Source organism: Vigna unguiculata, chromosome 11 (genome assembly GCF_004118075.2).
Source record: "Vigna unguiculata cultivar IT97K-499-35 chromosome 11, ASM411807v1, whole genome shotgun sequence".
Taxonomy (NCBI): domain Eukaryota; kingdom Viridiplantae; phylum Streptophyta; class Magnoliopsida; order Fabales; family Fabaceae; genus Vigna; species Vigna unguiculata.
This window is the reverse complement of record NC_040289.1, coordinates 1,685,208-1,700,538: the sequence shown is the minus strand read 5'-3', so window position 1 is coordinate 1,700,538 and position 15,331 is coordinate 1,685,208. Positions and strand designations below refer to the sequence as shown.

Genomic DNA, 15,331 nt, shown 5'->3' with positions numbered 1-15,331 from the left:
TTTACCAAATTTTAGGATATAGTTGTACTAGATTTTGAAATCCAATTTGTTCACGTTTATTTATTTATTTTTTGCTTTTTTGTTGGTATATTTTAAATTATAAGTTTTTTTTCCAGATATGATAAGAACTCGCATTGCTCATACAATTTAAGGAGAAAGCTCTCAACGGGGTGAGATAAGAAGACTTATTGCCTCTGCTCAAAGAATAACATGTGAAGGTGATGGTGATGTGAGTGGATGTTGTTGATGAACACCAACATGTGGAGTGGAGGAACATCCCCTTGTTGATGAGCCACAAGAAGTTGAAAAAGTGCAAGAGGACGGCGATGAAGGAGTTGGATATCTTGGAGGTCCATATGATATCTCTTTACTAAGTACTTATTCAAATCATGTAGTATTTGTACTATTGCAAATGATTGTTAGCATTGTCGTTCAAGTTTGTTGTTGTTTGAATGATGTGTTTATAATTTATATGGTTTGATTCAATATGTCGTTTCTTAAATTTAGATTAATAAAGAATTTCTTTTTTGCATATTATCAACTCATAAATAATGTTAACTTAAGAAATCACGATTGTAATATAATTGTGTAAAATACTAGAAAAAGAGATTTATTATTTTGTAATAATCCAATTTCATTTATACCTAAACATTATTTACCATATAGAAACTAATTGATACATTAGTAAAAGCCCGTCTAGCTCAGTTGGTAGAGCGCAAGGCTCTTAACCTTGTGGTCGTGGGTTCGAGCCCCACGATGGGCGTTAAGATTAATCTTTTTGATTTCTTTTGATGATTGATTGTGTTTTGGGTTATTCGTTAGGGATTGTGTCGATAACATGTCCTGTACATATCATTCAATGTTGCCTTATATTAGCAAACTTCCTAATAATCTGGCATAATTACGATATTGTTAGCGATGACATCAACCTCATCAACAATGTAAGGATGACAAATAACATGGAATTGATGTATCACAAATGTTCGTTTTTGTTGCATATATCCATGGGTGCCTTTGCCTTTGCCTTTGCCTTAGGTTGATTGTCTTTCTTTCTCGAACAATTATCATGTTTAGAATGGAAGGCGCCGACATGCTCAAAATATGAAAGGTCACGCTTAGTAGATCTTTCAAATCTACTAGTCAAGTCTTTTGGGCACCCTTATTTTTAACTTTATGAATTAGAGCAACCATTTTTGTTAGATTAGGACAAATACTTTCTCTTACCTTGTGTTTGATTGTGACTTTTCCTACAATGTCAACTTCTTTGTATCGATTGATCAAAAGATTAATTTTTTGTTAAATGCATAACTCTAGTATTGATTCAGTTGATGAAAGATCAAAGAAACTCAATCTAGTTCACAAAATGTGTATTTCACCTAGAGGTATCATTCCAGGGTCATAACTAGCCAATACACATACACATACACATGGTAAACCATATGTTCAGTGTCAAATGCAATGTTTTTAATCTGATCAAACTCATTAACAATGTGTACCAGAACAACTCTTGATACAACACCCACAAAATAAATTTTCTTAATAAGGTTTTAATGAGACACATTCTTTTATTAATGGACACCCAAAAGTGTTATGAATTAATGATTGTCCATTAATTTGATACAACTATCCATATCATTAATATGATTGAATGATTTGTTAGAATTACTCATATGATTATGAGTCAAATATTTGTATTACGTATTTGATTTATATCCTTTATGAGTTACATCTTGTATCTTTAAATAAAACTCTTCTATTCATAATAAAATACACAAAAAAGTTACTCTCCATTATGTTTTACTTTCATTTTTCTTTATATTATTACCTTTATTTTATAATATAAAATGTTTTTATTTTATTTGAAGGAGAATAAAAGTTTTTAAGTTATTTAAGATAATGTCATTACTTATCATATTATTTTACATTCAATTAAGGTCAATCACTACTTTGTAATTTTATTTTTAAAATAAAATACATTTCAAAAAAATATATATTTAAATTATATTGGTTTCGGTTCTTAAATAATTTAATAGAATTGAATATACCTGAACAAAAATAAATTATATTTTATTTCTTCAAACATACTGTAATTTATAGTATAAATTGTCATTGATAATGAGTTTTTGATACTATCATCAAAATTTACATAAAAAAAGACTTAGTATAAGATTTGAATTCTAAATTTTAAGTATGAATTAAATTATATTCTTTTTGGCTTAAGTCTGCCATGATATATAGGTTTAATTTGTCTAAGAACATAATAAGATTAACCATAATTTTTTTTAAAATTAATAAATAATATTATAAACTAAAAATTACCATCATTTAAGCCTTAAATTATTTTACGTGGAAGTAGATTTTAACACTTTATACAATACAAAGTGATAAATCACAATTTGAAATATCCGCTATTAAGTTTGCTTTTCATATATATTTCACTTATTTAATTTTTTTCCTTATAATTTAATTTTATTAAAGATGGATTATTCATTTTTTGTGGAAGAGTTCTGAGAAAAAAAATAAAATATATATATATATATATATATATATATATATATATATATATATATATATAAAGAGGAAAAAAAAAGTGTTAAGAATTTATTATAAATTTGTTTTAAACTTTAAAATAATGAGAGCATTGTCGCGGGGAGAAAAAATACACGACCACCCCAACTCAACTGAACCTTTTCTCTGTCCCGCCGCCGAAGCTGCAACACCCCACTGTCGGCGATTAGGTTTTTCATTTAACCAGCATGGGCACAAAAAATGATGCAGGTTATGTGATTTTTTTTTCCCTTTCGGCTTTGTTATTATTTTTTTTTGGAATGCCTCAGTTATTGATTTTCTTTGGTTTAGCAGAGACGAATTTGGATGTAGAGAACAGTGTAAGACGAAGAAGCAGAAATAAATCCATGCCTGAGAGTGGAGCGCGAGAGCATAAGGAACAATTGCAGAAACTTTCAGAGAAGGTTGGGTTTGTCGCTTTGGTGTTTCTAAGAACATTTTATAAGTATTAGATGTGTGGTCTAGCTTTATTTATTTTCAAATGGCGCTTTGAAATTTCAATCAGGAGTAAGGTCTCTTTATTTTTTTCTTATGAGTTTTGTAGTTTTTGTATTCGTTATCTTTGGTTCTTGAAGTTTATTCGAGAGATTGGACACGTGGGCAGTCACTTGTACCGTATTTGGATGGGATGGAATGAAAAAGAAGACAGAGACAAGAAAATGTTTACATTTGTGGAACTGGAAATAGTGTTTGATTTTGTTATTTGGCTACATTATACCGGTAATGTTATTAACAGCTTTTCAATTTCAGGACCCAGAATTTTACGAGTTCTTGAAAGAGAATGACGAGGAGTTGCTTCAATTCAGTGATGATGATCTAGATGTGAGTGTGTTTTTTTAGACTTTTTTTTTTGTTCATTCTTTTTGCTACACCATGCATAAACTACAATGGATACGACGTCGGAGAAATATTACTAGTTCTTATTTCATGTGATTATCAGCATGTAATCTGTTTCAATGCCTTCCTAGATGTTGGCAATCTTTTTTTTTTTATCAGAATGCCGAGGTTATCTTTCTGTTGTATTTTTTTTATTATTCTATAATTGTTTTCTTTCAGGAGTTTATCTTATTCTTTATTTTGTTCTTCTCAAATTTTGAAAAAAATGATTATTTTGGGTGTTAAACAAACATGGGTTTTATTTCAGAGACATCTTTATGGAACTGTGACACTACACAAGGAAATATAAATTTAATTTGGTTTATCTCATAGTGTGGCACTAGCCCATCAATCATTGCAAACTTAAAATTCCCCTACTCAGTTATTTTTCTCATTTAGACTAATAGATTCTTTAGATTATGGTGATGTTTCTCCTATTCGATTTTGAGAAATCACCTGGGTAGGGCAAGGTCTTCATATTTCTTTCACTAATGACTTAGTTCTGTCTAGTTTTACTAGAATCTTATGATCTATCCTCTAATCAAGATAGGAAAGTTTGGATGATATTTTTGTAGGTTTCTTTCTTTTAGACTATTGGGTTTTGTGAGCACACTTGGTAAGGGTCTTTGATGTTTAGAGTATTTTTCACTAAAAACTTCTTATTGGGTTTTGCGAGCATATTTGGTCAGGGTCTTGATGTTTAGAGTATTTTCACTCAAAAAGCTACAATCCATTCTAGTTTTACTTGAATTTATGATTTATCCTTTAACCAAGATAGCAAACTTCTTATGAGGCTTCCTTTGTGTTTTCTGGTGAATCTGTCGTAGAAGAATGTCCATATTTTCTAGGTTATGCCTTTGCCCTATTATATTATTGAATTTATGTTCATGATCTCTTTGATGCATAATTCTATTATTTCAACGGAATCTCTTTTACTATCCCTATTCTTTATGATGATATGCACCACCACCACCACTATCATATTTTTTCTAAAAGTATTGGTTTTGGTTTTGTGTACTTTGCTTATTTATATATAATAATACTAAATAGCTTAATCTGATATTTTCTTAGTATTAAGAACTATGTAACTGTTTTTCTTCTTTTATCCAGGATGATGTGGAAACTGACATAGAAGATGAAGATCTAAAGCTAGATGAGGAGGCTAGTGAGGATGAGATTCAAGAGAAGGAACAAAAGTCATCTAAGGAAGTTATAACTACTTCTATGGTTGATTTGTGGTGCAAATCAATTCATGAAAATGGGAGCTTAAGTGCACTGCGTTCCCTGCTGAGGGCTTTCAGGACGGCATGCCACTATGGTGACGATGGGGGGAATGAATCTATGACAAAGCTTAGTGTAATATCTAGCGCTGTATTCAACAAAATAATGTTGACTGTACTTAATGAAATGGATGGAATACTGAGAAAATTGTTCAAGCTTCCTGCTTCTGGTGGAAAGAAAGAGAACATAACAGAGTTAATGGCCACAAAACATTGGAATAGTTATGGCCATTTAGTGAAGTCTTACCTTGGAAATGCTCTCCATGTTTTGAACCAGATGACTGACACAGAAATGATATCATTTACTTTACGTAGGCTGAAATACTCTTTATTGTTTTTGGCTGCTGTTCCTTCACTCCTAAGGAAATACATTAAGGTATCAGTAAAGTAACCCATTGTTTGAAATCTGTATGTTGCACATATCTTCTGATACATATTGATCCTCTAGTCCTCTACTGTAATTTTTATTATAGCTTGGCTAGATAGCAGCAATAATCTAAAACATTCTTTCTTTATTTTCCTTTGTCTCCCTCCAAATGTTTATTTACTTTCTAGGACATGTAACTTAATTTTTCCAATGATTTTATTTACTAACTTTCATAATGATTTCATCAGGTGGTCCTTCATTTCTGGGGTACTGGCGGAGGTGCCCTTCCTGTTGTTTCATTTCTGTTTATGAGAGATCTATGTATCCGAATTGGATCTGGCTGCATAGATGAATGTTTCAAAGGAATATATAAAGCTTATGTGTTGAATTGCCACTTTGTAAATGCTGTGAAACTTAAACATATCCGTTTTCTTGGCAATTGTGTAATTGAACTTCTTGGTGTTGATCTTGCCACTGCGTATCAACATGCCTTCGTTTACATTCGACAGCTGGCTATGATATTAAGGGATGCACTTAATGCAAAAACTAAGGTGCTGTTTTATTTGTCCAGTGCGTGTTATTTGCTTATTAGGCAGTGTAAGAAGGGCCTGTTACCATTTTCTTAAATTTGAATTTATATTTATCCTAACAAACTGGTTATATTTGGATTTTAGATACTGTCACTTTGATAGAAATTTGAGTATTATTGAATGCCTAAGTCCCATATTAAGTAATATGAGATATTATGAGGCATATTTACGTGTTTGGTTCTCCCTCTTTAGCAACTATCTTTTAAAGGGTTGAGTTTCTCAAGTGTTATATGACACACAGTACAGTATTTAAGTGCTTAGTTCTCTCCTTAACAGCCAGCTCTTAAAGAGTGGATTCCCCTAATGCTTGGGTGTTTATCACACATCTTAGTTCTTATAGTTGTTACAAGATTGACATTATTTCGTATTTTCTGTTCTTTGTGGCATTATGTGGTTCCTTAACCTTACATGTTATACCTTTCAATTTCTATTATATGTCTTCTACAGTACAAGGCATTCTTGATAAGTGTTGAAAAAGTAGAGTCAAGAACAAGGGTGATATATTGTTGTAGTTAGGGATTGAGAAAATATAGAAAGAACATAAAATTCTGTGGCTTACGCGTATTAGACTAAAGGGAAGAACATAAAATTCTGTATTTGTCTTTCATGTTTCAGCCACCCGTCAATCAAGATACAATCAATACCTATAAACAATCACTGATTCACTGTTGAATTTTGGGGTAGCACTATCTTAAATCATTAGGCCTTTATTGGTATTCGTTTGATTGGAGCCTTTCATAAACTGAAACATTTGTTTGTGCTGGCACTGCTTAATTTATGGTCCTTATTTTGCTCTTTCCCTGAATGCATTGTTTAGGAATCTTTTCGCAAGGTTTATGAGTGGAAATTCATCAATTGTCTTGAACTTTGGACCGGTGCTATCTGTGCCTACAGTTCAGAATCTGACTTTAAGCAACTTGCATATCCATTGACCCAAATAATTTCTGGAGTCGCCCGTCTGGTTCCCACAGCCAGGTATTTTCCCCTTAGGTTGAGATGTGTAAGAATGTTGAACCAGATTGCAGCTTCTACACATTCCTTTGTACCAGTGTCTATGCTCCTTTTAGACATGCTGGAAATGAAAGAATTGAATAGACCCCCAACTGGAGGTGTTGGCAAAGCTGTTGACTTACGCAGTATATTGAAGGTATTCATAACATGAATGAATTTCAACGTGAACTTTTTGAGATCCACCTAAACTTAGAGGAATTCTTCTGTATTAGGTTAACAAGCTGACCCTAAAGACACGAGCATTTCAAGAGGCATGTGTTATTTCTGTGGTTGAAGAGCTAGCTGAACACTTGGCACAGTGGAGTTATTCCGTTGCATTCATGGAATTGTCTTTTATTCCACTTGTGAGACTGCGTAGCTTTTGCAAATTAACCAAAGTAGAGAGGTTTCGAAAAGAAATGAGGCAGCTTATACGCCAGGTATTTCTATTAAGATGGTAAAAAAATGCAAGGGTGATACTTAGATTTACTTGTATATTTTATCATTGGCTTGGCATGCAGCAGCACTCAGCATCCATTTCTAATTATGCATCGTTCTACATTCAGATTGAAGCAAGTTCTAATCATGTGAATGAGAAGCGAATGTCAATTTCCTTTTTACCAAATGACCCTGCAGCAGCATCTTTTCTCGAGGTAGAACAACTTATCTTTATTTCTGTGGAATGTGAGTTTTGTGACAGTTTGTATGTCCCTAATTTTGGATTAACGAGTCAGTGCATAACACTGAATTCAGATATCATATTTTCGCCAAATTTATACAGCAAGATGTATTTGTACTATTTCAAATGTTCTTTAGTTACTTTGGAAATAGATAATGAACCTAGTAATACGTACTCCACTAAATAGTCTGTACATTGAACCTATCTGTACAGTGGGTTGATCTTATTTCATTCATTTCTTTACTTAAACTTTTCTCACTTCTCTCTTACTCTCCCTTATGAACTAACGTTCACAAGAACTGGGTCTCTTTTAGCTGGTCAGCATCTTGTTTATTGCTGTTATAACTAAATTTTAGTGAAGTGACATGGCATGTTTATACGGCGATTCACATGCAAATGGAGTTATTTTCTTTTCCTTTATATTTTTATATCAAGTGTTCCTGGTTTATCTTTGCTCTTATTTCAAACCTCGGCATGACTGTACTTGATGTTAATGTTATTTTGTTTGAGGATTGAAAAGAGTGATTTTTTTTTTATCTGCTGAAAAGAGTTAAATTGATGATCATGTTAGGATGAAAAAAAGTTAGCTTCAAGTGCTCTGTCAAAGTACGTCCTAACACTCCGCCAGAGAGCAGAACAGAAAAACAATTCATTAATGGAATCCAGGTTTGATCTTTGAAGTCAAGTTCAATTGTATGCATTACTATATCGAACCGGTAATCATGGCTAGGATAGAGTTTTCTAACACAAATTGAGATTTTCCAGTGTGCTCGTGGGAGAAGAATCCTCTAAATTTGGGAATGAAATATCAGAGAGTGATGAAGAGGATGCAAGAACGAATGAGGAGGGTGCTGCGGTCTTTAGTTCATCGTGGTTACCCGGAAATGAATCTAAGTATGATTATCCTTTCCTTTTTTTCTTTTTCAGTAAACCAAGTTGCTCATTGTTTCAGTATTATTTCATGCATTGACATTGGCGTAAGTTTCTTTGTTGTACTTCTGTCTGAGCGTGCTTCGCTTTCAGGACAAAACAACAACCTGAAGAAACAAGAAGAAAGAGGAAAAAACAGCAGAAAGAGAAAGCCATTGATGACGATGTTGTGGAGGACTTGGTACTTAGTTCGGATGAAGATATGCCTTCAAGCCACACCCCTTCTGCTGGGAAAAATGTTGATGCAGATAATTTACCTTCAAAAAGAAAACCCAAGCAGAAGCACAGAACAAAAAGGTTGAAAAAAAATTAGTCTCACTTGGAGAGGAAGTGTGTAATATCCCTTTTTTTTAATAAACTGTATTATTTATTTTAAATAAAACAATTAGAAAATCTTATATTTTTACTAATATTTCATATTTTATCTAAATGCATTTTAAACATTAAAAAAATATATTTTATCATGATGTAATTTTACTTATTGAAAATAACAATAAGAATAAAACAAAACAAATATTATATATATATATATGTATATATTAGGTAAAAATATTTTAATTAAATAGGTGTGTGTAAAAAAAATAAATAAATAAAATATATATGAAGAATTTTTAAAAGAGAAAAAAAAATAATATAGAAAAGAAAAAGAAAAAAAAAGAAAAGAATAAGCAAGGATAAGAAGATAAGAAGAAAAGATAAGAAGAAAAAAAAAAGGAGGATAATGATGATTTGGATAAACATGCTTTGCTTTATATATATATATATATATATATATATATATATATATATATATATATATATATATATATATATATATATGGAATGAGAGAAGTTACAGTGAGGTGAGAAAGTGAGAAAGAAAGAAAGAAAGAAAGGAGGGAGAGAGAGAGAAAGGAGAAAGAAAAAGAGAAAGAGAAAGAAAGGAGAGAGAGAGGAAGAGCAAGAAGAGAGGGAAAGAAAATATAGAGCAAAGATTCAAAGATATCTTAGTCTTCAAAGATTATTAGTGTGTCCTTTAATCAATAAGCTAAAGGGGAGTGAGGTTAAGCTCTTATATATTAATCTTGATAAGCTGGGTTTTATATTAATCTTTTATTTATTTTGACTCATATATTATTCTTTTTACTTTCATTTAACTTATTTTCATTTATTATCCTCTTATATTTATTTTATTTAATCTCCAATTATATACTGATCCTGTTTATTTATTTATTTTATTTAATCTCCAAATATGTATTGATCCTGTTTATTTATTTTATTTAATCTTTAGTTATGCACTGATCCTGTTTATTTATTTTATTTTATTTACCTCCAGTTACGCACTGGTCCTATTTATTTATTTTATTTTATTTATCTCCAGTTACGCACTGGTCCTGTTTATTTATTTTATTTTATTTATCTTCAGTTACGCACTGTTCCTGGTTATTTATTTTATTTTATTTATCTTCATTTACGCACTGGTCCTGATTATTTAGTTTATTTTATTTATCTCCAGTTAGGCGCTGGTCCTATTTATTTATTTTATTTATTTTATTTATCTCCAGTTATGCACTGGTCCTGTTTATTTATTTTATTTTATTTCCCTCCAGTTACGCACTGGTCCTATTTATTTATTTTATTTTATTTATCTCAAGTTACGCACTGGTCCTGTTTATTTATTTTATTTTATTTACCTCCAGTCACGCACTGGTCCGGTTTATTTTATTTTATTTTATTTATCTCCAGTTACGCACTGGTCCTGTTTATTTTATTTTATTTTATTTATCTCCAATTACGCACTGGTCTTGTTTATTTATTTTATTTTATTTAATCTCCAATTACGTACTGGTCCTGTTTAATTTATATTTTTGTTTAATTATAATGTTCTTACCCTTATCTAATTATTTATTTAAAGTTCTTGCTTTGATTCTTATTTTATCATTATTTTTACAATTAAAAATAAATAAATGTGAAGTGAAAGTATATATTATTTTATTTAGTGAGCTTTGATAGAAGAAAAATTGCATGTACATTTTATCGTTGTTTTATATTCTTTGTGTATAGTTTATACAATGACATGATTTGATAGTCATCACATTTTATGACCCTTGAAAATATTCAAGAGTATGTCAGTTGAGTGAGAGTTAAGTTGGTTTCAATAAGTTGAGATTAAACCGGTGTCAAAGTGTTTGTATTTGGGAAGTCACAGTTTGGTACACTGCGGGATGAAAGGCAGGGACCATGGTGGGGTCTAAGGAAGTTTTACCAAGTAGGTGAATATCTGGATAGTTCAGAATAACGCCCTGGACTAGGATATTCATAGGCCAAACTTGGGACTATCCGATACCTGCTCGGCATCGCCAAGGTTAGGTAGTGAGTATATATCTCTTTGGCTTAAATAGTCTTTTGGTCCTAGTTTTGGTCGACTTTTTTTACTTTGGTCCTACTTTTTAAATTGTTTTCAATTTAGTCCTACTTTTCGTTATATTTTTTCAATCAACTCCTTTCGGTTAACTCCGTCCAAATCATTAACGGATGTGAACAGTAACTGCCACGTGTCATCTTGTGATTTTTTTGATTTTTTTTTTAATTTTTTTTAATTTTTTTTAATTTTTTTTAATTTTTTTTAATTTTTTTTTTAATTTTTTTTATTTAAAAAAAATGTACACGTGTCAAGCTCATATTATGCCACGTGTCAGAATTAGATTTTTGTATTCAATTTGGTCCTATTATTCGTTATCTGTTTTCAATTTGGTCCTAGTTTTTTTTAAAAAATTTAACATTTTTTTTCCTCTCCAAATTGAGACAAAATTTAATTTGTATATATTAAAATGCATATTTTTGTTAAATATTTTAATTTAGAATTAAATTTAGTTTAAAATTAAAACGAAAGAAAGCAATAACACCATTAATTTAAAATTTTAAGAGGTTAAAAATATTTAATTTTAAACCAACTCTAATTTTAAATTAAAAATATTTAATAAAAATATGTATTTTAATAAGAATATTCATATAACATTTATATACAAATTGTATTTTGTCTTTGGAGAGGAACAAAAATACTAAATTAAAAAAAAATTTAAATTAATGGTGTTATTGCTTTTTTTCGTTTTAATTCTAAACTAAATTTAATTCTAAATTAAAATATTTAACAAAAATATACATTTTAATATATACAAATTAAATTTTGTCTCAATTTGGAGAGGGAAAAAATGTTAAATTTTTTAAAAAAAACTAGGACCAAATTGAAAACAGATAACGAATAGGTTAAAATACTCCGTTGGTCCTCGTTTTGGTTCAGAAATCTCAAATTGGTCCTCGTATTTTAATTGGTCTCAATTTCGTCCTCGTTTTTGTAATTCAGTATTAAATCAGGATAATCACTAACAGTGTTAAATTTTTTAACGTTAACTTGGTTTTGATTTTCTGACGTGGCGTTTATTATTTTTCAGAATGACACAGTGACTGCATGGACTGAATTAAAAATAACATAGTGCTTGAAAAACCCTAAATGTTGTAATTAGGAAATTAGGGATTGGATTGGGAAAATCAGTGTGAGGCGTGGATTGCGAACCCCATGTGCGTGGACGAAGGTGAAGTAGGACCACATTTTTCTTCAATTACATTTCCACTGCACCATGAAAAAAAAGTTGCAGCCAACAACTTCTTCACTTCCATCCTATCAAACGAAACAAAAAACCCCCAATTGCAAAATTAGGTTTTCTAAAATCAAAATACAAAAACAACATACACAAAAAACAAAACTAAATTGATTTCCATATCTCATATCTTGAACTTTGGGCATCTCCAAAATTTTCTCCATTGTTCTTAGCAGTTCTAGCAGTTCTCATGATTGCCTTCTCACCGCAATAGCAAAGAGGTGCGAAATCGAACCTCCTCCCCATACCCCCATGAGAAGAAACGGTAGAATTTGTGCAGGACGAGGACGAGCAAGAATGAGAGGGAGACATTACCGGTGGAGGACGAGCAAAACGGAGGAGACCACAAACCTTCCGCACCCTCTTTCAAATTCAAACACTTACCCTCTCCCAATATTACCTTCTTAAAAGAGAAGACAACAATGGTTGTTTAAGGTGCCAACCACAACTCATTGACACGTAAGATTGAACATTACTGCCACATCATCACATATAAACGCCGTTTGCCAACAGTTAACGATTGTCCTGATTTAATACTGAATTACAAAAATGAGGACGAAATTGAGGCCAATTAAAATACGAGGACCAATTTGAGATTTCTGAACCAAAAGGAGGACCAATGGAGTATTTTAACCTAACGAATAATAGGACCAAATTGAATACAAAAATCTAATTCTGACACGTGGCATAATATAAACTTGACACGTGTACATTTTTTTTTAAATAAAAAAAATTAAAAAAAATTAAAAAAAAAATTAAAAAAAATTAAAAAAAAATTAAAAAAAAATCAAAAAAAATCACAAGATGACACGTGGCAGTTACTGTTCACATCCGTTAATGATTTAGACGGAGTTAACGGAAAGGAGTTGATTGAAAAAATATAACGAAAAGTAGGACCAAATTGAAAACAATTTAAAAAGTAGGACCAAAGTGAAAAAAGTCGACCAAAACTAGGACCAAAAGACTATTTAAACCTATCTCTTTTGTGAGCCGATGAATGGCTAGTATTCTCGAGAAAGAAATAATTATGATTGTACCAATATTTTATGAGAAATACTCAACTACCTAATCACTTCCCAAAGCAACTTTTGATGTTCAGATAGGATCATCAAAAGTGAAATATGGATCCATATGTCTGGTAAAACAAGATCAAGTTTTGTGGTTATAGGTTCAAATCTAGGCCCCCGGTGTCTGCATTGTTTATTGAGTTTATTAAGATTGATATTTAAGGCTTATAAAGACCTCACTCCTTTCATATTTTTCTTTCATATGTACCTGTTGCATGAGCAGAAGAGGAACCTGCTCAGTGAGAGTTGTTCGGGATATTATTGGTGGATCTTCTGAAGATTGACTTATGGATAATTTCTATTAATATCTTTAGGAGATGTTAAAAATATAAAAAATCTTCTATTCTGATGTAGGACTCTTAATATTTAACAAATATATATTTTTGTAATATTTTATGAACAATTACATAGATGCAAACTACATATATAAATATGAAGTTATATTATTATTAATGTTCTCTCAAGGATAATCGTATGAAAAAAAAAATTGATTCCATATCTTTTTATCAAATAATAATTATTTAGTATAATAGTCAGGGCGTCACAAAGTGCAGCTTAGGTAGCAAAAGATTCGGGATTCGTAGGAAAATGTTAGAAAATTTTTGATAGTTTTAAAACAACGATATTATATGTATGATCTCCCTCATACCGAAGATATACATTCGAGCGTGGGACTTTTATTTTGTTAAGCCTTTTATTTATATATAAAGATTTAAATATATATATAAAGATTATCAATAGAATTAGATAATTTTGTTAAGCCTTTTATTTAGCAACTTTTTTTGCTAAATTATAATATATAACTAGGTATAAACTTCATCTTAAAACTGGTATTGTAAGGTTCAATTAGACTTAAAATTCATTTTTTAACCTGGTATCATAATAATAGGTTAAAATCTATCCTAATGAAATTTGTTATTTATTTAGTCTATTATGTTACTCGCTATTAGAAGATTTATTGTCCGTTGAACCTATCTGTCACCTGCTATCGGGTCCAATAGAACCATACATATAATATCTAGTCCCACGCTCGAATGTATATCTTCGGTATGAGGGAGATCTTGCATTTTCCTAGATATATATAAAGATTATCAATAGAATTAGATAATTTTGTTAAGCCTTTTATTTAGCAACTTTTTTTGCTAAACTTGACTTGAAATTTGTACTTGAATTTATAATTGAATTAATCAACTCTAATAATAATTGACTATGTTGATAACTTCTTAAATTTTTGAAACTCACTTATATACAAAATATAAACCAAATATTAAACACATTGACAAAAATATTTTTAAACTATTCATTTTAAAATCATAAATTATGATTTAAAATCTTCATAAATATACATATTAATCACTTTTTTCAGCTTTTATCTCCCTCATACCGAAGATATACATTCGAGCGTGGGACTAGATATTATATGTATGGTTCTATTGGACCCGATAGCAGGTGACAGATAGGTTCAACGGACAATAAATCTTCTAATAGCGAGTAACATAATAGACTAAATAAATAATAAATTTCATTAGGATAGATTTTAACCTATTATTATGATACCAGGTTAAAAAATGAATTTTAAGTCTAATTGAACCTTACAATACCAGTTTTAAGATGAAGTTTATACCTAGTTATATATTATAATTTTGTTTTATTTATAGTATATGTGAGAACTCCAAAATGTTATTAAATGCATATGTCACTCAAAAGTAATTACATGCATATATAAATGTTATCTATAGGTAATTATATACATATAAAAATAGTCATTTGAAAACCTATTTTATGTTTTATCTACGGTGTCTGTCAGCCTTCATATTTTAGCATCTATTCATGTTCTTGAGCAGTTTATATATAAACATGTTCTTGAGCAGTTTATATATATATATATATATATATATATATATATATATATATATATATATATATATATATATATCTTAAGACATTAGTTATATCAACGTATAAGAATATGAGGAAGAATTAATTAACGGTAGTCTTCTTTTTTATAAAGGATATAGTTTAACATAATCATATAATCACTTTTCAAAATAGACATTTTACATTCTGGTTACGCGATATCATAAAAAGTATAACTAAAAGAGATATTTATGGTGACGTGTAGCAATATGTTTCACAAAGAGTATCACCTACATACAATACAAAGATCGAACTTTCAATGAATCTCCTAATGTGTAGTAAAAAAACTGAAATATAAACTTCTGCATATTACCTATTTTTTTGAAAATTAAAGGAGTAGAAAATTGCAACACAATTTAATAAATATGATGTACACAAAATCATGGCCACTCATTGATTAAAGGAAAACAGCTATGAATGATTTTTATT

At 30.2% G+C, this 15,331-nt stretch overlaps 1 protein-coding gene and 1 non-coding gene across 2 annotated transcripts; both read left to right on the top strand.

Annotated features, from left to right (window-relative positions):
* Window positions 1–690: 690 nt before the first annotated feature.
* TRNAK-CUU lies at window positions 691–763 on the top strand. The gene has a single exon. It is a non-coding gene; the product is annotated as a tRNA-Lys (tRNA).
* Window positions 764–2,628: 1,865 nt separating this feature from the next.
* Window positions 2,629–13,602, top strand: LOC114169757 (nucleolar complex protein 2 homolog). The gene is made up of 12 exons (XM_028055048.1): window positions 2,629–2,778; window positions 2,863–2,972; window positions 3,319–3,390; window positions 4,555–5,100; window positions 5,340–5,642; window positions 6,499–6,828; window positions 6,905–7,111; window positions 7,238–7,324; window positions 7,922–8,016; window positions 8,116–8,244; window positions 8,374–8,614; window positions 13,538–13,602. The coding sequence occupies exons 1-11, from the start codon at window positions 2,757–2,759 to the stop codon at window positions 8,591–8,593; spliced, it is 2,121 nt and encodes a 706-aa protein (XP_027910849.1). The 5' UTR covers window positions 2,629–2,756; the 3' UTR covers window positions 8,594–8,614; window positions 13,538–13,602.
* The last annotated feature ends 1,729 nt before the right edge of the window (window positions 13,603–15,331 follow it).

Bases quoted from the DNA above. Each gene is read 5' to 3' on its own strand.
- LOC114169757 (XM_028055048.1), top strand. From the start codon at position 2,757: ATGGGCACAAAAAATGATGCAG. The intron at 5,101-5,339 runs GTATCAGTAAAG...TGATTTCATCAG, and splicing joins TCCTAAGGAAATACATTAAG to GTGGTCCTTCATTTCTGGGG. The intron at 7,112-7,237 runs GTATTTCTATTA...TTCTACATTCAG, and splicing joins TGAGGCAGCTTATACGCCAG to ATTGAAGCAAGTTCTAATCA.